Below are 23,007 nucleotides of genomic sequence, written 5' to 3' on the forward strand. Positions count from 1 at the left end.
ACATTCTAATTAGAAACATTTCTTCTTAATTGTTTTTTCTTGCCATGGCTGCTTGAAATACAAGCAGTTTGCATTTTCAAAGAGCAAAGGCGAAGTACTTGCTGTGAGAAGTGTTGTTTGAATTAAGCATCTTCAGATTTTACTTTAGCTGAAATCACCCCATGTGGAATTACAGTAAAAATGTAGCAAGATGTTGACTTATAGAATCTTCTGCCTTCATCTCAGCAGTAAAGTGTGGAGCTTTCTGTAATCATGAAGTTCCATCCTTAAAACCTGATTGGTCTTGGATTTCTCGCTAAATGTTTTTTAAGGAACAGAGATTATTAAAAACTTAGAATACTAAAATTCTTTCACATGTTTTCATCTTTGTTATGACATGCAGTATTTTAGTAAGCCTGGCTTACTATAAATTGAATTCAATGTTGAAACTGTTTCTGCAAAATAGATTTTGTGTCTTAAAAGGGTGGTATGAAAAAATAATACTTGGACTAAAATGTGATTTTAATTTTAATGTTTTTCCCTTGGAAAAAGAGGAGTTGAAAGTTTGACTCAAAAGCCATTAGTGAAATTTGAAAATAATGCTATCTAAAGATACTACTTAAATCTCTGTGGGCCTGGGTCCAGGAAACTGATAGGAATCTTTACAATAGGTAGGTATAGGCTTGACTTCTTAAACCCAGCACTAGTAACTTCTAGATGGGTGGATTGTTCAAGGTCTGTATAGAAGGATGTTTTTTTCCTGAATCTGCTAGGAAATATATCCAAGCTCTGATTTGTCAGCTGAATTTGGACTAGACTATTACTGCAGAGCTGAAAGGCTGTTTACAATATTATGTATAGTGTAAAATTGCTTTTTGTTTTAAGTGGGTCAGAGCCATAGCCAAGATGCCAGGCAGATGCAGGATCCTTGATCTAATAGGAGTAAAAATTAATCTACTGGATCTTCAGGATACTTCAGCATGCTGAGCAGATTGCTAATATGTATGCATGCTCTTCAATAATTCAATTTTCATGAATTATAAAGTTATATTTCTCTATTAAATCTGAGTTTCATGCTGCTCCTGGGATTTGCTAGCATCACATCAAACATGTAGGCAGAATTGTTCTAACAGCCTCTCTCTCTCTCTCTGAGATTTCCTGCCATCTTTCAGTCACAGTTTTTCTGCTGTACTGGGCATTTAGTTTCTGACCATCCCAGTTATTTGTACCAGAGTGCAACAAAAAAACTGGGCAGAACAGGCTGGGTCCTCACCATGAGCACGAATCCTTCCAGAGGGATGAGCAACTGATTCCGGCTCTTTTGAAAGACCAGGAAGGGCAAAGGCTGTGCTTCTGCTCACACACTTTTGTGTTTTCCAAAAAAATAAAAGGCAGAAATTCAGAGCTGGATTTCAGCTCTTGGACCCTGGAGCATCTGACAGAATGCCAGGTGCTGTGGTGAGATAATCTGCTAAATCTTTCTGCAAGGACTCACTGAAGTGTGAGAAAAAGGGTCAGTGGCACTTACACACTTCATCTCAGAGTCCTCTGCAGATGTTTTTCAAGGGAGCAAGAGCGAGGGCCTGATGGAATTGCTATGGAAACAGAGCTTATTTTATTTATTTATTTGCTTACTTATTTATGCGTGCATATATTTAAACCCTGACTTCCCTTAATGGCATATCTTGGAAGTCACCCAGTTTCAGGAGACTTTGTTCATTGGAAATTGGGGAATGTGAAATGTTGGCTGCTGGTCAGCAACTCCAAGGTCCAGCAGTTCTGCAGAAAACACTGACAAAGTGCAGTCTGAAAGTGGAGTGCTCTGTTGTTATAGCAGAATATATAGGCTAAACTGAACCCCTTTTGTATTTGGAGTTGCATAAGTGTTATTAGACATCAAGAAAGGACAGAACTGCAGCTTTCCAGTGATACTGGAACTCAGTAACTGTTAAAATAGAGTTGGTGGTAATAAGGCCTTTTTTAACATTATCCTCTGAAGGATTCAGAAGGGTGATGGGGGCAAGGCATTCTCATACCAGTCCAGCATCCTGGAGGGAGAGAGGATTGTCGAAGCAACCATATTCTACTGAATCTTGGTGTTGGTGAAGAAAGCTGAAGTTCAGTTTCATTTGTTGAATGTTAAATGCAAGGCTTGTCATTTATGCATGCCTAAAAAAGGTTGTGGAAAACTACTCAGAACTTTATAAAATATAAAGTGGATAAGGAAGGAGCTGGAAGCTCCAGCTGATTATGTTTTCAAGGTATGCTGCTTTAGGTCTCAGCTTTGATTGCATATATTCAGAAGCTTTAAAAGAAAGGTCTTGCAGTAAGAAGGGCAATGCAGAGAGGTGTTTTAGCATTGCAACACCCATAGTTTTTGGATGGAGTTTTATTTTTTTTTGGCAGTCCTCTGGTGTATCTGATAGCTGCTTTGGAATGCTGAATGCAAATCACACCATTCTCTGACTGGGGTTTGCTGTTTGGTGTTATTTAAACTGCCATGTTTACCATGCTGAAGCTGGCCATTAAGAGATGTACAGGAGCTGTTCCTGAACCTGAATTTACCTTGTTGTGGCTTCCCATCAGGCACAGGACATTTTCCTGCCCCCTTGTTCCATGCAGTGTGTCCTGCCAGGACATGGATGCTGGGATGGTATAGGCATTGCTGCCTCTGCAGTTCTTGGCATCTCTGTTAGCATCATTGCATGGCCTTGGATTTTTTTCAAGCATTGTCTGAAATGAGTAGGATTTGTTCAGGCCGTTGAGCCTGAAACTTTACACTTAGGCATCTTTTACTCAGTTATTTGGCTGAAAATCTCCATTAGAGTAGTTCTACTTTCTGGCAGTGCAGCTAATACTGCTGCAGCCATAGTGAAACACTCTTCTGCAAACCTGATATTGTATACCATGAAGGAATGTGTGTCTTCCTTTTATAACTTCTCTAATTATAAAATGAACAATGCTTCGTCTAAAGCAGAACATTTTTATGAGTGTGAGGGGTTTTTTCCTTTAATATTTTTTGTGGACTATGGGTAATGCATTAGTTCTACAAGAGATGGTAATTTCATACCTGAACTAGTTGAACAGCACAGTTTCAATCTGTGGAGCATCAGCCTTTTGTAGCATATAGCCTAAGAAAAATTGTAAAAGGCCGATTCCACCAGAAATGCTTAATTATAGGTCTTTGATATTGCTGGCATTGGAAAGGGAGCATTCTGGATGTCTTTATTAGCTGTTCTGTCTAATTCTACTACAATGTTACTGTCTCCTAAAGGCTGTGAATTAATACATGAGATTCACATTTTTTATGCAATTGCCATTACAATACTCTTGGTTTGCATGTAGGTCAGAATCCAGGTTTGTTTGTCCTGGATTTTTTTTTATCTTTTTGATTGTTAAGAGTGATATAAGAGAAGGGGCTTACATTTTATAAAAGTGTATTGTAGGAGAAAATGAATTTTCCTTGTAAGAGGCTATTGTTTTTTTCTATAGCACTATTTTCCTTGTAGATGACCTATTACTGTTTAAAAGATTCAATTATCTATGTTCAATGTTTAACTATAGTGTTCTTACAATAGAGACCTTTGTTCTCCAGAAAAATAAAGCCTAGTCAGTAGTGTGCTAAAGTACTTTGCAAAAATAGATTTTTGATTTCAATGCCAGTCTTTAATATCTAATTAATGAAAATGATGGAATGCACAGGAGCTAATCTCCCAACAAGGAACAATTAGCAGAGAGAAATATGGCACTGAGCAATGCTGTTCATCTTTCCTACCTCTAAACACTGAAGTGTGTGGCACTCAGTGTGACTTCTCAGGAATAAATATCCAGGAATATTCAGGAATAAATTATGGTTTTCAGTGTGCAAAAGATTAATTTTCTTACATAATTTTAAATACTGCTGAGTTGCTAAGCAGTTCACTTACACTCCTCCCTTTTTCTAGGCTTTATATGCACAATTTCAGTGCTCTATGCATTGATGTTTTACATTAGAACAGAGTGGAAAAGAAACCAAGCTGTAGACAGTGGATTTTGCATTTCTTTTTGAGCTGTCTGATTATATATTTTTGTTGAAGTTTGTGTGAGCCGAAGTTTTGCAATTTTTTATGGACTGCATTCAAATCCTCTGAAGCCAAGTTTTTTCAGTTAGGGCAGGCACACTTCCATGGAACATAGTGGGAGTTTTGTATGGATAACTCCTGGGAGAGTTTCCTCCAGCGATGTTGTTAGGTGTTGTTTTGAGTGATAAATTTGTTCCAATTATGTACTCTTTGTCTTTGCAGTGTTCTGGATGATGAGGGGAGCAGCCTGCGTCAGCAGAAGCTTGACAGACAGGTAAGATCTTGGAGGAAGACCTTCTTGCTCCCTAAAGTCTGAATCCTGGAGTAAGTAAAACACTGATAATTGATAGAAAATTGCATCCTGTGATTGGGGGATGCAGAAGAGAGATCTGTGGAGGCTGAAGTTAACTCACAAGTCTAATTTCCATGAAAATTTGTCTTCTGACTGTGGTTTGAGTGATTCCTACTGCCTTGGACTTGTTTTAAGCAGTTGTACAATGTATTTGTTACCCCACTGATGGAGCAGTCACACCAGCCAGAAGAGGTTAACCACAAAGTTTTTTTTCAGTGGATTTAGCTCTTGTGGCTGTAACCTAGTGGCACTGTGTGCTATATTGCCTATTTTCTGACTGCATTCCTACATGACTTGTACAAGGGAGTCAGAACATGAAATCTGAGGCAATTGTGTCATCCAGTTTTAATGGGAGTTGAGGTTTCTGATTTTACTTTGATTTCTGTGGTCCCCTTCTCAAAAAACATTGTCATTTTTATGACAAATTCAGGTTCAGGAACAAGTTAAACTTGTGAGTTTAATTCTGTCCTTTTCTATTGCCACTATTTCATCAGCTTGCATGTCTACCAGCATCTGATTTTCAAATTCAAGTACTACTTATGCCATAATCCTGTACTTAATTCTGATTATGGTGTAGTCATGTTGAGGTGTTAACACAACTTAGGGAGCTGAAAGAGTTCACTCTCCATTTTTATTCCTCAGTTTTATTGCATCTCCTTCCTAAAAGCTAAAATATCACTGTACAGAAGCAAGCAAAAGGTAAGGTAATAGATAAGTAAAATTAACAGTTCAGTTCTCTGAGGTTGTGGAAGAGGGCTCAAATAAGGTCCCTATGGTGCTACTGGATGCCAAAGGTTTTGGTTTTCAGCAGGCCTAGCTGAGAGACTTAAGTGTTTAATTAAAGTTCATCTATTATAGCTGTTAAATTAGGCTTGTGCCCAGTATTATCACTCGATTCTAGTTTGCAATTACCTGCTTTTAATTTACAGAAACTGAAATTGGCATCTCTGCCTCGTGCCCTTGCTTACCCTCCCATTGCTTCACAGCCAGTATTCTCACACTGTTGTTTTCCCAAGGGTTATTTCCAAGCAAGCTCTGACAGCTGGTGGGCTGCTCAGAAAGATGTATTTTAATTATTTGCTGTTTTCAGCAGAAGGTGTTTCAGCAGTGGGCTGGTTGTGGTGGTTTTTTGGAAAGGTTTCCTGTAACCCGACGTCCCAATCTCCCGCCTGCCAACTGCTGCCGCCGTAGAGCTGGGGAAGGGGTAAACCTGACCATTGTTTTCCATCCTAGGTTGCTGCTGTTTGGAGTGCAGAAACAGATGCTTTTCTCTGTCTTTTCTCCAGAGAGCACTGCTGGAACAGAAGCAGAAAAAGAAGCGCCAGGAGCCACTGATGGTTCAGTCCAACGTGGACAGCCGGGCAAGGACGCGCAGGACGAAACATTCGGAGGAGCAGGCCCCGCTGGTTGAATCCTATCTCAACAGCAACAGCAGCACCATATATCATGGTACAGAATGTCACCTCCTGCAGCTGTATCTGCTGGCAGTCCTGGTGTGGCGCTCATTTTATGCTCAGGAGGACAAAGGCTCTTGTTTTGCATGTTCTAGTGAATCACTGACATCTTTCACTTGTGTTTGGGGATAAAACCATCAGAATTTGCAATTGTAGCCTAGCAGGAGGGAGCAAGGTAAATGCCATTTCAGTGCTGAACTGAGAGAGACAGCTTGTCCCTTCTGCCATGGCTATTTAAGTGTCTTCAGCCTTGGCTCCTACTAAGTAAAGCTGATGGGTTCTACTCTGAATGTTCCTCTGCGTGTAATTTTGCTTAAACCTGACAGAGGTAATGATAAATTTGAAACCTATTAACTAAGTTCAGCTAGGACTGAATGTAGTAATTTCAAGACTCTGTGTTTCTGCAAAGTCCATTAAAATAGGTAGAGAAGAACATTTCAAACTTGTAAAATGTCACCACTTTTTCATTAAAGATTACAGGATCCAGTAGGGATAGAGTCACTTCATGTGTCACACCCACAGGGGAAAAAAATTATAATGCCATTTCTTTTCAAAGACCTTAATAATCAGAAATAAATCCTAAGGAAACCAGGCATTATTTAGTTCTGTCCTCATATCACCCATGCTTTTTGGCCCTCTAAAATGGTATGTGTGTACTTTTCCTCAGGATTTCCTAATTAATAATCATTAGGTTGAATGTAATTAATAAGGGATTCATAAGCTTCAATAGCAAAAGGCTTTCTTCCCTGACTATTGATGAGTTTGTGGAACAGGAACTGAATCAATATCTACTGATATTGGTTGGGAATGCAGTTGGCAGCTTTCTGGTTGAGAATGGTGTTAAGTGGCAGAGTACTTAGGTTTTGTGGTTTACATATTAAATTTTAACATGCCTTTGTGAATCTAACTCTTAAAAAAAACCCAAAACAACCAGTATCCTACTCTTATACAAACAATAACTTGACCCAGCATTCAGTTCAAATTTCTGTCAGTTTTACTCCACATGTTGGACTTTTTGTCTCCCTGTTGTTTTGTTTTCACTTGGTGGTCTTATTTTTCCACAAGAATAAGGTGGGTATTTAGTGGACTAACAAATTCTGCTCTGAGAAAAGCAGGTTTCAGAGTCTTTCCTCCTGGTTAGCTATTAGTGGAAATTTTTAGCTGATTACAACTACAGAATTTACTGTTAGAATCTGGAAATTGCATTGTTTAGATGCTGAGGTTTTGGTAATAATGAGCCTTTTTAATCTTGTTTCTGCAAGCAAATAGGATACCATAAGTGGTTTCAGATGGAGAATTATTTTTTCAACCTAGTATTATTTTAATTATTTTTAAAAAAATAGTGATATTTCTCCTTGCTGTTTGTTTCTCAGGGTCTGGGATGTAATTTTTTAAGATTAAACTGAATTGCTTTCTAGTCTAAACCAAAAAATTTGATTTAGCACAAACATTTAGTTTGTTTATTTTTTAATCAGACAAAATAGAAATTTTCTCTTTTTCCTCATACACTCAAGAGTTTATGAAAGGTGCAGAGCTGTTCTAAGAAATAATATAGCAGAGAGATGGTGCTGTTTACTAAACCCGCTGTATTGTCAGTTGTTCAAGGTTTTAATTTTCACAAATCTGAGAAAAAGACATTATCATCACATAATTGGTAACAATTTCATATATGCACTAACTGAGCTAAACTGTACATCAATTTGCACCAGAGTGGGCTTTCTCAGTGTAAGTGAGATTAACTGTGCTCTTAAGGTAAAAGTGACCCTTCCTGTCATATTATACCACACCATTCACTGGAATACTTAGGATTTATTCTCCCTAAATCAGTTTGTTCTAATTTTGTCTCTCAAACCCTTTTAATGTTTCACAAGGTTTCAGAGAAGCAAAGAAATATAATGTTTCTCATATTCAACACGACATCTGTTAATCCCTTGGGACAGCTCTCCTTGTAATAAACCATGCCGTTTGCAAGAGCCAGCTTAGAAGAATTTAATTACCTAGCAGGGTGTTTTATTGCCTTGTAAAATCCTTTGTTAGGCATGTTGCTTTTGAAAATATTACAAGAACTCTCGAAGTGTCCTTTTTTGGTGTGGCCTTCTCTGGGAATGTGCTTAATGTCTTCAGTTCCCCAGTTTGCAGAGAACATTTTGGGGTTTGATGACCATTTTTAACTGTGGCATTGAGCTTCAGAGCTGGCTTTTTTTTTTCCCCTTCAATGAAAACATTTGTATGTGGCAGTATCGGATGCATGAGACAGCTGGGCTGTTTCTAAAGAACTATTCTGCTCTTTTCCGTTCATTTGTTGCTGTTATGGGCATGCTGATTCCAAGTTGAGAATGGCTCTTTGATGGGACTTGATGCTCTACTGAATGAACTACACTGCTTGGATGAGCATGTTTGTGAAATCAATTCCTGTGCTAGCAAATGCTACAGAAAGAACACTTCTTTCCACCTATCATCCTGCTCTACTCTCTCTTTTAGCTTGTGCCGATTCTGCGTAGGACAAAAGTACTTGTTGATTTCAACAAATAATTGGATGCCTGTGTGGAGATATCTCTATGGTACTTTGAGCAAAGTAGGTCAGAGATAGCATCTCAGCAATTCTCAGATGCTGGGCTTTCTGTGCTGGGAAATTCTCCTTCATACACTGCCACTGCTTATTCTGATGCCATTATCTGTGCTGGGAAATTCTCCTTCATACACTGCCACTGCTTATTCTGATGCCATTATCCGTGCTGCAATGGTTCCCTCATGGGCAACTCTACTCTGCAGCAAAAACTCATTTAATTCCAGAATAATTATCAGAGCTTGGAGTAGAAAATCAGTTATTCTTGTTCTGGAATAGAGCGTCAGCCTGGTGAGCTACTTGGGGGTGGATAGAGTAGAACACTGTATTTTGCTAGTTAAGCTAATTGTGTATTGCCAGAAATGCCATAATTTTTTTTCTTAGATGACTTCAAGGCAGAGAAATGACACATTGGTAGGACAAAATGGTATTTATGTTCCCTGCCAAGGGTTGCTAGCAATTCCTCTGGGCACCATGAGACTTTTAAGGAGATGTGTGCTACTCCAATGAGGGAGTGGCTCTGCAGAATCCACCATGCATGAGTCTCCACGCTCCAGTGAGGGAGCAGAATCCACCATGCATGAGTCTCCACACAGAACATTTCTTCTCATTTGTTCCATGTTTCACCTACAGATAAAAGTCTTCAGCTACTGTACCTTGTAAATGACTTCCATGTAGTGTATCTTTTTTAAACCCTTTTGTTGTTGGCATAATGCCTAATTAACTAATAACAGCAAAAGTTACTTGCAGGAACTGAGATGAATTAAGCTGAAAAGACCAACACGAGATAAAAATTCCTTGGCACTCAGGCCTGTAAGGGGCTCGTTTGAGCTGGAGTCCCAGCCAGTGGTAACACAGTCTTCAGCACCTGTAGATCAGGTAGGCAGAGTTAGGCCCTACATTTATCTGCCTGCCATTTCAAGGAACAGGTATCCTTTCACTGATTCCCATGATGTTGTTCCTTGGCTCTAGTTTGTACTATTTACAATAAAACCACTCTCACTCTCAGTACCAAATGCAGCTCAATTGCTATTTCATCATTGTAAACAGCCACGGAAGAACAAATAGCAACTTTTTATATAGCTATTAAATTTAAATTCTAAATAAAAGACAACAAAGGCATTCATTTACCAGAAGGAATGTAATCCTTCTTTGTAGGAGAGATCACTTACATTGTCTTCTCCTCATGTGTTCTGGTTTATTTTCAATTCAGTGTCCTTCATAAGGACATAATGCTACATGTTTGTTTAGGTTCTTTAAAATTGTACTTGCTGTCACAGTTACATCTGCTTGCTTGTTTTCTTGTATTTCTACTCAACTTATTTTGTGAAGTTTCTTGAAAACCTGAACAAACACTTTAGCCTGATTTGACATTGCAAAATTCTGCTACAAATACAGTTCTTTTCAATCTGGATTGCAAATACTGAGCATTCCTGGAGCCAAATAGCATGCAGAGATACACTAATTACTGCAACAATTTAATTACATTATTTAATTACATTTAATGCAAATGCTGAAAGCCCATTTTTACAGAGATTTTACTTCTGTGAAAATGGTGAATTTCCACTGGGGAGTGATTTTTCTTTTCACAGCACTGAGGAAGGCAGAGATTTGAATGAGTGCCAGATATGCTTTCATTAATATTGCCATACTTTGCAGCTGTGGTGTTTTTATATAAGACTTGAAATTAAAAATGTTTTCAATTAGATACTCTCAGAGTAATTTTCATTGCAACTTCCAATTTAGCGATTTAGATTAACCATGTGTTAAAAGGCAGAATGACTTTTTTACTTTTCTCCTCTGACATTTGGCAGCACATCTAGGTGTAATGGCTGTGTGGTGTGTTAAACAGACCTCTGATGACAATTCATAGCTTTGGATTGTTAAATTTGATGTGTCATTCTGCTATTTACCATGAATGATGAGATAGAGTTTTCTGATGAGTATCCTTAGCTGTCAGTTTTAAAAGATGACATCAGTTAACTATTAATTTAAAAAATCATACATTTGCCGCTCATCAGAAGAGTGTCTCTCCATCCCTGTTTTCCACTGACCTTGGAATGAGTAGGTATTAGTTTATTTTTTTGAAGAGAGCAAGGAATGCTCTTTGCAAAGGGCTGTTAATACTGGGAGATCAGGCAGCACTCCAAACATCATGTGAGCAAAATACTTAACTTCCAATAAGCAGATATTCTGAAATCTTTATTTCAGCCGCAGTCTCTTCACCTTAATCTTTAAAGCATCTGTTTCATTTGTCAGCAGTCCTTACTGCACCAGTGCACTTCCAAAATAAACAAATCAACCCAGCAGCAAGGAGCAGAGGGCAGTGGGTAGCAAGTGTTCCACAGGTCTTTTTGTGGTTCTTGGTATTGAACTATTTGAGAGGAAAGTTTAGAGGAAATGGTTTGAGAAACTTCCTTCTCTTTCCTTTAAAGTCCCACTTGTAGTGTATTTACTTTCAGCTACTGTTTGATATTTAGCTGTTTTCTGTCCTGGGCAGTATCTCAGGAGCCAGGAGGTGAGGCTGCCCCCAGCAGAGGAAATGCCCTGGCAGGCAGAGTCCCATCCCAGAGGCTGCAGACAGGGCAGGCAGAGCTGCCAACAGCATTCCCTGCAGTCCCAGACATGGCAAGGGATGAACCAGGGCCAGGGCCCTGCAAGGCACCAGTCAGGGTGGAAAAGAGATGCTGCAGTGCACATATCTCTGTTGGGCAGATGAGCTGCCTGCAGTGCCAGGATGCTCCCAGCAGACCGGCTGGGAAGCAGCAGCTCCAGCACAGCCCTGGGCTCAGCTGGAACAAAGCCCATGGACAGGGTGTGGGTAGAATCCCCCAGGGAGGCTCTCAGGGCAATTAAAGCCTAGTCGTGCCCTCAAGGCTCCAGTATCACAAAGTAATTATGTAATTTATCACTGTCTTTCATCTTCCTGGCATAGGTTTTTCATAGATCATTTTAGCTTTCCTTATTAGTTGTTTGCTTTCCCAAAGTCTAGTTCCTTGCTATCAACTCTCTACGTGCTTCCTTTGCCTTCCTTCTCCCCAGAATTGGGAAGCAGGTATGTGGGGCATACCTGCTTAATTTTTATTTAATTCCTTCTGTTGTTCTCTCTGAGGAACTCAGACCAATGAGCTTTTAATAATATCCTTAGGCAGCACCAAGTTCCCAAGTACATTGGTTCCTTTTTATGGAGCACTAAAAAACCCATCCCATTTCACTTCTGAGTATTTTCAGGTTTGCAACATCAGCCTGGTCATCACATCACTGTTAGAGGCATAAACTGCAAGGAGCCTTAGGGAATTTATTGGCAATAAGGTTTTGGGAATCTGGAATCTGACTGTAAGTTACTAGCTGAAGGACTAATGCCTTTGATTGTAAGCATTTTGAGGCAGGAATCAAATCTTTGCATGTGATTAACCAGTAGCTAACATGCCAAAATCCTTGTCCTTCTTCAGATCCTTGTATTTAACTATTTGTGTGGTCTATGTAAAATTAATAGAAATATTTATTTGCACTGTAAAATATCCTGGGTTTGCCCATCTTCAGAATATAGATAGACTCCAGTGTCTTTTAAATGATTGTAGAAATACTAGATCAGTTCAGAATCTAAGTTGATTAAATAAACTGAGAATGAACAACAGCCCAAATAAGCAGCTAGACTGACTGAGGCTAGATCTCACAAAGAAAAGCAATAAGCCATTCTTACAGTGAAACACAAGATCTTCTCAGGCAACAGTAAGAAAAGGACATCCAATTCACACTGAGTTGTTAAGGTACACCCTGACTGAACTGTAGTTGATCTTCCTTTGCATGGTACTCTTTCTGGGTTTCACTTTTATTGTTGAGAGGATGTTGGTAAATAGAATGAATATTTGCCTTATACTTGCCTCACATACCTCATTGTCTGTTTCAGCCTCTTCCTACTTAAAGTGTTTTCCAGACAGACTGCACAATTTTAGAATTGTTTTTTCTTTTTGTGATTTTTCATTTACTTCATTCTTTGCATAATGTACTGATCAAAAGCACCCTTTTTTTAACACATGGCATTTTTATGTGCTAGAGATTGGTAAGGTATGAATCATAGGTTTTTTTTTTTCCCTTCTCTAAGATCATAGGAGTGTACAAGCACTCACATCAAGAAATATGGTCATACAAATGGCAAAAAGAAATCTGCATTTTCATTCATGCTACTTTGAAACTTATTTCCTGTGTGAAGTTCTCATCATGAAGGCCAGATGGAAAGACATGTTTTACATTTTCATGTGGTTTCATTTTTTATGTTCACTCATATAAATATATGAGGGTAATTTACAGACTTGAAAAAGAACTTGAGTTATCTGCATCATAGTTTACACACATGCTTACAAAGTGCATCCTTTTATCTGGCTGTGCATTGTGGCTTTATCCCTGTAACCTGGAGTGTTGTCCACCACAGAACTGGCTCATGGAGAGGTTACTTTTTTCCCCTTTTCTGAATTAGGCCATTGGTGGTGCAGGGCAAAGTTGGGACACTGCCCTTGTCTGCCTTGACAAAGCCCTTCCATACTCACCTGTATTGTGTTAACAGACTGTTTGCTGTTTGTTCCTCTTTCTTTTCATCTCAGAACCTGGATTAATATTGCAATCTCTGTTCCCTTCTGCCTCCCGAAAAATACTTTTTTAGATATTCTGTTGAGGTTAGTAGTCAGTACTTGATTTAATGAACATGGACGAATAATACTGAAATTAAAGTCATGTAGTTGTTTTATTTGTATGCTTGGCATTTATCTCAAAACAATTTTTTTACAATTTATTAAGTTCAAACTAGAGTGAAATACCAGGTCTGAGAGTCCAGTGGATTTTTCTGTTTGGAATGCTGACTCACTACAGTACTTGCTCCTCCATTTTTTTCTTGTCTGAATGCAATCTAGTGCAAACAAATAATTCTTATGGAAAGGGAAAATCTCTGGGTTTTTTAAGTGATGATGTTAATAATCTGGGGTGGGCATATGAGGTATCAGGATAGATTTTCAAATCTAGTCTCCTACTGTTTAAGATAATGTCAGTAGGGATTTTTAAAGCTGCCTAAATGGATAGCTGTACTGAAATCAATGCATTTTTGAGTGACAGTCTTTGAAATTTCATCCCCATATAGCTGCATTTAAAGTTCTTAATTTACTTATCCTCTGGTGCTGCCTATCACTGTTTTTAGCTTTTTGATGTCCAGCAAAGGATGTAATCATATTGTTGTATCAATGAATATTATTTAGGGAGCCAGTTTATCTGATTTTCCTTATTCAGGCTTTTTTGCAGGGAATGGTAAATTGTTTTATGGGCTATCTAGAGCCTGTGGAGAATGTAGGCTAGAGTTAACCTGAAGGTTTCCATCCTGCTGAGAATGGAAATTCTTGTCAGTCTGTTAGATAATGATTCAAAGATGCAGCAGAGGGCGGAGGGAAAGACATCTGATCCCCTGACAACGTGGCTGGGGATAAACACTGCCTCTCTGACTTGCTTCATCTCCACAAAGGCAGCCTGGAAAGAATGCTGGTTGGAGAAGTTGAAAGCTGCACATGCTAATGACCAGCTGCAGAGTGAGTGCACAGGGCTTAGAAATGGTCCTCCTTCCAACTCTCCAGGACAGAAGAAAGCACTGGAAACAGAAAACAGGATTTTTTACTTTGCTCCACATCCAAGCCTGCTGGACCAACTGAGCAGGGGAGCCTCACAGACCTGTCCCTTTGGGTTTGCAGGCTGCAAGGATCCAAATCCTGGCTGGCCTGTTGACAGGAGCTTGCCTAAATGCAAGGATATGCCCTGAACTGAATTTGTACAGAAAGCAAACTTTCTGTGGTATCTGCAGACTGCACCAGAGAAAACATGAGTGAGTGGGTGAGCCTTAGCTGAGGTCTGCTATTTGCAAAATAGCTAAAAGCTAAGAATGAGATGGTTTTGTGGTGGAGATGGCACGTTGGGATTAAATTTGGATTTATTATAGAGGTAGTACTTTAAATGTAATGGTAATACTCAGAAATGTATCCTTTAGAACCAGGACATTCTGTGCAAATTCCTTTCGTGAACCCAGGCACAGTATCATTGCCTTCATGATTTGAATCTTATTTTGCAGCTTCCATCTCTTGTGTCTGAAAGGCCCATTTACCACAGACAGCAGCCAAGGTCCCAGAATGGCTACTGGGCTGAAATCTCTGCCTCACTGAGTAAAGCAATGGAAATACTCTCTTCTCTGTCCTTTGGAGCTCCCTCACTGAGCTTATAATTAGATACCTCTTGCTCGAACTTTTGGGGCAAAAGTAACTCAAAAAACATTAAGGCTTTACTTGTAAGATGAAAGAATGGCTGACAAGATAGAGAAGATAAGTCTTGAACTTTGCAATTAATAATGTCAGAAAGTTTCATCCTTTGCTGATTGATCATTGCTTTGGACCAAATAAATAGTGCTTCTGAGTGAATGAATACAGCCAGATTTAAAATGATTTAGAGAACTGCCTGGCCATTTATTATGGGTATTTGTAAAGTACTGAATTTAATTATTACATGGATTGCCATCTTCAAAACAATTAAAAGAATGCAGCCTAGTTTTTAAATAGAGACTGAGGTACAAATACAGCATAGGTGCTGGGTTGGCAAATCACCCCTATTTAAAGACTGTGGGGAGCTGACTCTGGTTCCCTGCATAGTCTGAGGCTGCCATGCCCATGGAGGTAGGACCTGTGTCTTTTATGTGCCGTCTTCCCTGTGCATTCCCTCCTTTGATTTTGTCCTACTCATTTCCAGTGCTCCTTTCCACTCAGCAGAGGGATTGCAGTCCTGTGATTAGTGTTTGACAAAGGCAGACATGAAGAACTGGGTGGTGACAAGCTGTTTCTTTAGATTTCAAGTCTCTCCTATAATAATTTAATGTATATTCTCTGTGGAAGGGAACCCTTCCTCTGCACAATGAGAAAAGGAGTGTGTGTTTGAGTGCCTCAGGTGCCTGCTGTGTTGTGAATGCAAAGCTGCTCATAACAGATTGCTGTGCTGGGGAGGGTTAGCAGCGGGTTTGGGAGCTGCAGTCTACACAGACATGACTAAATCTGTTTCATCTTTCTCCTCTGAGAATCTCCCTGGCATTTCTATTTCTATTCGTGTGCTTGAAGGATTTGCTGAAGAGGAAAGTTGCTTCACAGACCAGAAGCTTAGGAAGAATTTTCCCCTTCAGAGAGAGAATAGTGTCAGTCCACACGTCATTGAGAATCATTAAGTCTTTTGGGAGTTTAAGAAGTTTGTCTGGATATTCTAAAAGTAATTTTAGGGCAACCAGTTCTTTCCCATAATGGCCCTTAGTGGACTTTTTTTTATCCTTTTAAAGAAATTACTAAGATTTTGGGAAAAGGAAAGGGTGGGAGGCCCCTGTGCCAGGGAGAGAAACCACAGCCACCACATGAAGCCAGCTGGGCTTGGCACTTACCAGTGACCAGCAGCCAACCCCAAAATCTCTTGGTGCCCACCTATAGTTTGGGGTCTGAAGTTTGATAGTTTCTTTATGCATTTCAAGAAGGCAATTGTGATATTTATCTGACTTCGAGGTTTGGTCTAGCCAGAGGAAAGAGTTATGGTGTGTGTTGCTTTCAGAGACTCAAATATTGACCTCAAAGCGTGTCGTGCTTTTAGGAAAATGATAAAGCCTCTTTTTACTTTGAAAACAAGCAACACTGCGTGAATTATGGTGACATTCACAGTTTATGCTGTGCATATTTTGTAGAGTGTCCTTCCAAGGAGTTAATTAATTTGTGTATGCTACAAAGTAGGAAGAGTTTTTAAATTCACCTTGGGTATAATTTCACCCTAAAATGCATGGCCAATTTACTCATCATGCTGTGTTACACGACTGTGCAAGATGTGCTTTGAAAGTAACCTTCAGATGATTCCCTGTTTAGAGAGTTAGGATGTAGCTTTAAGCATGGATGCTACAAAGTCAAAATAAAATTTTTCTGCCTTCATGCTGCCACTGTTGATGATCACTCTGGCAGAGCTATACTGTGAGGAAAAATGCTTCCTACAATAGCTCAGTAACACAACAATATTCTGATGTCACTTTTGGACTGGAAGTTAGGAGTTGAGATATTATTGTGAGGAAGAAGAATGTAAGGGAATATATCTCAGCTAACCTAACACTTTCAGATTTTTACTGTAGCTTTGCAAATTCTGGTTTATTTGGCTCTCCTCACTGCATGGGTTGTCTGAAATACCAAACTCTGCTGTGTTTGCTTTCTCTTTTATGCCTTTGCAAAGTTCTCAATTCATTCTCTCGTCTCTCTCTCTGTTTCTCTCTTCTCTCTCTGTTTATTTTCTTTTTTGGTGGGGTACCCTGAATCTCTGAAGCAGTGCAGGAGGCTGAACAGGAAGATGTAAAGGTGGTAGTGGACGCCCAAGCTCCGAAACCAACTAAAAAAACCAAGGCAGCAGCTGCGAGCTGTCAGAGTAGCAGCACCAGAAAAGAGAAAAAAGGGAAACACAAAGGTTAGCTGCATGCAGCTGCATGTCAGATGTTAAATTCATTATTTTGCTGTCAATTCTCTATCTTGTTTCTTATATAATTTATTTGAAAACCTGAAAATTGTCTAAAAGTAATTTCTTGAAATTTTTTCTGAGGTTGAAAAATGTATGTGACTTGGTCGTGTCTGGGCATGTGCAGCCTTGGAGTCAAAAAATTTGTAAATTGAGTCTTTTTCAGAGGAGAGTGTTCAAATTGCAGAGGAGGAAGAAAGTTCTGAAGGAAAGATGATGGTGTTTTCCTGCAGTGGTAAAAGGAAGAGAATCATCTTAAAAGAGTGTGCTTTTTTAAATTATCTGAAACTAATCTTGCTTGGAGAAGCAGCCTTAAATTGCAGCTGCTTCTGTCCAGACTCTGAGTCAGGTTTAAACTATACAAATTAGAGGTTAAGGAGACATTTGAAAATAATTCAACAAAACTGAGATAAACACCCTTAAAGGGTTTTTTCAAGTGTTACTTCAGTGTTACTTTGTCCCATTTGGCTGACAAATGGGAGGTGTTTGTATGAAAAATTTTCTGCAATGACTTTGTGTATGACTAGGTAGGTTAAAAAAATACACTATTGGTAATGACAAAAAGGTAAGTAGAAATTATATTGCCACTCTTAGATTTACAATTTGAGCTAGGTGCAAGAAGTAATGAACTACTTTACTTTAAATTTATATATATATATATATGTGTGTGTGTGTGCACTCACAGAAAAAGAGAGGCTGTTGAACTACATACAGTTACTTTTTATTTGGTGTTGAATGACTAATGAAATGAAATAATTTTCCAATAAATTGCAGTTCTTGAATAAGGCCACTGTAACACTGTCCTGCCTGGGCTGTACTGTATTCCTGTCTTGTGCATGTCCAACAGTTTCTCCACTGTTGCTTCAGTGAGAAAGTAGTCTATATCCTTGACAAGTCTCTTTAAAGATAGCAATGACTAATAAGGTTAATTATTGAGGTCAGTGTATTGGGGCTTATCTGTAGGGATTTTGCAGGACTTGAGCCTACCTTAGGCAAATCCTTTGCGTATTGCAGCTTAATTCTTGAGATCTGAATCTACAACATCTCTCTGTAGTTCTTCTGGCTGCAAGGGAAGCTCTAGGTTATACAGACTTTAGAGCTGGCCCTGAGCTAAAGGCTGTTCTTATATTTGAGAAAAGATGGTGTGTGTCAAAGGTAAAGTTAACTCAGTGTAAAAATTATTGGCAAAATAAATGAACCGAAAGCAAATGTTTCCCAGTTTAATGTAAAAAGTAATGACATTCCAGCGTGGTAATACAAATGCCAAATTTTATTTTGAAGTACATCTTGCTGAAGAGTAAAGATTCTTTTGCTAGTTTAACAGAAAACCTGAAAGGGATCATTATTTGAGCTAATACTTAAATCATGGTTATGGCATAGCCTTGAGGCTCTATTTTATCTCATAAAACACCTCTTTTGACATGCCTGTGTCTGTACTGTGTTCAGAACTGAAGATATTGTGCTGCACAGTTTTTTATTATCCCACAGCAGGTAACACCTAGTATTTTTCTCACATGCCAGTTATAATTTTGCTCATCTTCTGGAAAGTCCCCCAAGCAGGCAAACATTAGCCTATGTTAATAAAAGCAAGTTGTGTCAGTGAAAGTGAAGTCACTTTGTGTAGACTGAGAGCTTTGGCTTGCTGACACTGCTCCTTGTGGTGGGAACTATTCTTTTTAGCCCAAGAAACTTCAGCCTCTGCTACAATTCTTACTGCTCATCCTGCTCTGCTATGGGAGCTTTTCCCTGGCCTTCAGCATTTGCCCATCAGTTCCAAGTTTTCAGAGAGTGGAGGTGTTATTTTATATGTCCATTACAGCAAAGGAAATGCTGAGTATCTCCTCTCCTGAAGTTCATGCTGATGATTAGAAGCCAATAAAAGCCAGTCAAAGTACATTCAGAGCATACACATAGCCCCTCATCCAGCTCATCTACTTTTTCTGTACACTGGGATTTAGCTGTTCATTCATGTATAATTTCACCCTTGAAATAATATCTGGTTTGTCTTTCACAGTGTTGTAAACTTGGGAGGATTATGACTGGATTTCCAGTCTTCCATCCTTATCAAAGCTGCAAAATATTTTTTTAATTGGATGTAGAAATAGAACGAAATGCATCCTTAAAATTCCAGAGGGATTTTGGTGATAAATCCACTACAGACATAACTAATTTTGAATTTAGGAATAAACAAAATGCAAGTGGTAACAGAACCCTGTAGTGGAACTTGTATTAATTTTCAGTTACTTTCAAAAATAGGTGTAAGTATTAAGGAAATTTTTTTTTTATAACAGTGTTGAAATGATTTGCTAATAACTTCATATCTAATTATAAAAATGTATGAAGGGGAGGTGGTTTTATGCCATGTTTTAGCACAAGAGATTTTGTTGGGGGGAGTTCATTGGTAATTAGAGCAAAACTAGGGAAATTTTATGTTCTGCTTTTAGCTTTGCATTCGCTTCAGGTTTGTCTCCACTCTGAGTGTAACCTTTGTATGTCCTGCAAATGAGCAGGATGAATGCTGTGGGGTAAGTGCACTTAACATGCTAAAATAGCATTTTAAAGGTTTTTGTTAGTATTTAGCTATAGTGGACCTTTCCTTTCTAAGCATAGCCCAGCTCTTTGTGTTTTAAGAAAAAAGAACACTTAGACCAGATCCTATGAATAAGAAGCTAATTCAGAGCAAAAATTGTTGAATTATACATGAGTAGCTGTTGAAGCTGTAGTGTAATGACTGCACTCTGGTTTTAGATGTGTAATGCTTTTTTAAGTAGCTTGAAGAGTGATGAAGCTGTGATCAGAACAATGTGCTGAAGACAAATGTGAGAGAAATATCAGGTTTAATGAGGTTACACTGGCATAGGAAAAGGAATGTAGCTAACTGCTCATGTCAGTGCACTTTGTAATTCTCTGATGGGTAACACGGTATTCAGCAATTTTTCCTAAATCTGTGATTATTGCTGGTATTTCTTAATGGCAGTATGCAGTGTGCACAGTGCCTATTTTTAAAAAGAACCATAATTTTTGTGGGACAGAGCCTGGAACTGCAGTAAATTGATGACATTTTGTAGTAGCTTAGCTCATTAAACTGGTATTTCTGAAAGCTTCAGTCTCACAGTTTATTGCTTGGCCAAATATTCAGTATTGGAAAAAAAAAAAGACCCAGATGTAACAAATGCATATGTAAAATGGTTGTCTTTCAAATGGAGATGGTGGATCAAATTCTGGTTTGATTTGTGGCACATTGGGGTGGTTCAGGATAACAGTGAACCCGGTGTACTGGGTGGCTCAACAGATAAATCATGCAAATTAGTGAAAATATTTGCAGCAGGAACCTATGAAAAGTATGCACCCTACATAATATTAAAAAACCAGTGTGTGTTTAGCTATCAAAGATCTTGAGGAGTCTTTAATAAAGGAGATTCATGAAGGTATTATAGGTACATAGTGGTGTTGTTACTTTGTTTGGAAAAGTTTACAAAGAAGTTAATAAATATACAGATAAGGTGAATTTTTTGGTTGTGTATAGTGAATGGGGCAAATAATGAAAAAAATTGGAACTTTAAAAAATCCCAGAAAAGCATGAGAAGCCAGGAGTTAATACAAAATGAAATCTGATATGAAAATTCAGGAATCATTCTGTGAAAAGTTATTGGTGGTTGGTTGGATTTGGTTTTTCTTCCCAAAACTCTTGTACTTAGACTATGTAAATACATTCTAGGAAAATTCTAGGAGATTCTGCTCTGAACTGCCATGGACAATATAAATGAAGATTTCTTTCTCATCAGTGAAATCAGAACCTGGATGTGTTTAAAATATCAAAGTAAACAATAGTTTCACAGAAATTGTACCTTAAATGTGAGTGGTGCATTGTGTATTTCCTGCTGACTTTCTGGGAGCCAGGAAGCTGAGGAGCAGCTCTGACACACAGAGCTTTTCCTGCCAGGGTGGCTATTCCATGTTTGGATTTGGTTGGCTTCTTCCATGTTTCTTCTCTCTCTTTCACGCCTGTCTGAGTGTTTTGATTTGTGCATCCTGTCCCCTTTTCCTATGTAACAAGCAGCTACATTAACACTGGCTGGCTCAGAAAGCAGCAGCAGTTGTTAGGTAAGGAGCATCATTTCTCACTGTAGCACTTCCTTTCTGATGGGAGGAGGGAAGTTCATGTAAAGTAGATTTATCTCAGCTTCCCTAAGCACTAAATAAAAAGGGTAGGAGGAACAATAAGAAAATTCGGTGGAATTTTCCACCAAGAAAATTCCTTTTATTTCTAGAATTGACAAACATTTCAGGCTGTGGTTGGCAATACATGAACTTAATTATGAAGAAGTAATTTTGACCTCCTAAGGATAAAGACTTATGAATGTACAGTTCCTCTTAATGGTTTTAGATTTCATCAAAGTGAGTATAGAGCTTGGTGCTCAAGTACTTGCTTTTAGTGTCCTGATCTGGTGCTAGCAATAGTCCAGTGGAGGTTTGGACTAAATCACCTCTAGACATCCTTTCAAAAAATTTTTCTATTTGCTTCCTTTCCCTCTCAGCAAATCCCTTTGTAATTTTGCAGTTGCTTGAACCCCTATCAGTGGATGCACAGCCCCTGTGAGAACAGGAATATAATAGGAAGTGGCTTAGGAAATATTGACAGCAGGGTTTGCTTTAAGCCAGGTTCTCTAAAGGATGGAAACTGTTTGTTCTGGTGTCAGATCTCCCTGGGATTCCCTGTGCTTGACCTCAGAGCAGGCCATCCTTTGAAGGGCTGTGCAGCCATCCCTCAGCTGGAGGGAGAGCTGCTCTGCAGAGGTCTTGAATAGCATTTGCACCCACAGCCTTAGGTGTAATCCACGTGGATGTGCCTCCTTTGTCAGAGCAGTAACTGAGCTCAGGAAATGTGTGTTCTCTTCCAGAGGCCTCCTGCCTGACCTTGGTCATCTCTCCAGGTCTGATCTGGAAATGTTTTCATTTCTGGCACCTCTGGTTTTCATCTGAGACATGATCTTGCCCAAGTGCACCAAAAGGCCTTTTCTGAAGGGACTGGTATTCTGAGGGTAGTTCCAATCTTCTTTCCTCTCTGCCCTCCTTCACATTTGCCTCTCAAAAATTCCCCTTTTTTCTTAGCAGGTATTCAAGGCCATCTCTGTCAGACTTTACCTGATTTTTTGGGAAGCACTGCAAAAAAATGCTGACCATAGCAATAAAACCTCTTTTGGCACAACCCACTCAGCTTCTTTGCCTCTTTTGGCTATGTCCTTAAGCACAGAAATTATAGATGAGTGCTAAATAGTTTGTTTTATTACGCAGAGAACCAATCTCCTAGGGAGTGGATGACAAGGAGTCAGGCAAAGAGGGAGGGACATCCACCTTGAATATCATGGTTACACAAGCTTGGAAGTATTTTCAGATGTTTTCAGACATTTGTAGGTGGTGGCAAAGCTGCCTTTTGAACTATGGCTTACAAAGATGCACTTATACCTCATGATGTAGAAAAATGTGTATGTATGCCTGCATTTAGTACATGCATGTGTAGCTACACAGATTATGCACACAGACAAGTATTAAGTAGTTAATGTATTTAATGCTGCATTTGCCACCTACAGTGCTCTAATGCAGTAGAAGTTTTTTTTTTCTCTCTCTTTTTTTTTTTTTTATCCTCTCTGTCTTGCTACATATTTCATTCCTTTAAATGTGCTCACCAGTGGAACCATTCCTAATGCTTAATAACACAGTCTACCAGTGATGCACTCTTCAGAACACTGAAATTGATTTTTCTTCTCTAAAACTGTGCCCTGCCAGTGTAGCCTTTGTCCTGACGCCTAATAATACACGATGTTCCTGACAGCATGGGATGTGAGTGCAGATGTTCTGCAGGCATTGGGAAAAAGCAGCCTCAGTGCAATCTCCAGTGCTGTTGAAGGCATTTCATTTGCTGCAGATCAATGTCTGCTTTGAAGAGGTATAATTAAGGTGTTTTGTTCCTTCTCAAAAGCGCTCTCAAAATTAGGTTTGTATTATCCAGTGCTTAATAAGGGGCTAGGTATGATATGCATGAGGCATCTT

General features: G+C 39.0%; 1 protein-coding gene across 3 annotated transcripts in view; it reads left to right on the plus strand.

The window, feature by feature from the left end:
- Positions 1 to 23,007, plus strand: part of TUB (TUB bipartite transcription factor) — a 69,146-nt gene that overhangs the window by 24,198 nt on the left and 21,941 nt on the right. For all 3 annotated transcript variants that reach the window (XM_041415075.1, XM_041415073.1, XM_041415074.1), the window contains 2 exons: positions 4,263 to 4,314; positions 5,679 to 5,841. In XM_041415075.1, the coding sequence (XP_041271009.1) occupies positions 5,727 to 5,841 (115 nt within the window). In that variant the 5' untranslated portion in view covers positions 4,263 to 4,314; positions 5,679 to 5,726. The remainder of the gene's footprint in view (positions 1 to 4,262; positions 4,315 to 5,678; positions 5,842 to 23,007) is intronic.

This window comes from Onychostruthus taczanowskii, unplaced genomic scaffold, assembly GCF_017590055.1.
Source record: "Onychostruthus taczanowskii isolate IOZ18803 unplaced genomic scaffold, ASM1759005v1 scaffold49, whole genome shotgun sequence".
Taxonomy (NCBI): Eukaryota; Metazoa; Chordata; class Aves; order Passeriformes; family Passeridae; genus Onychostruthus; species Onychostruthus taczanowskii.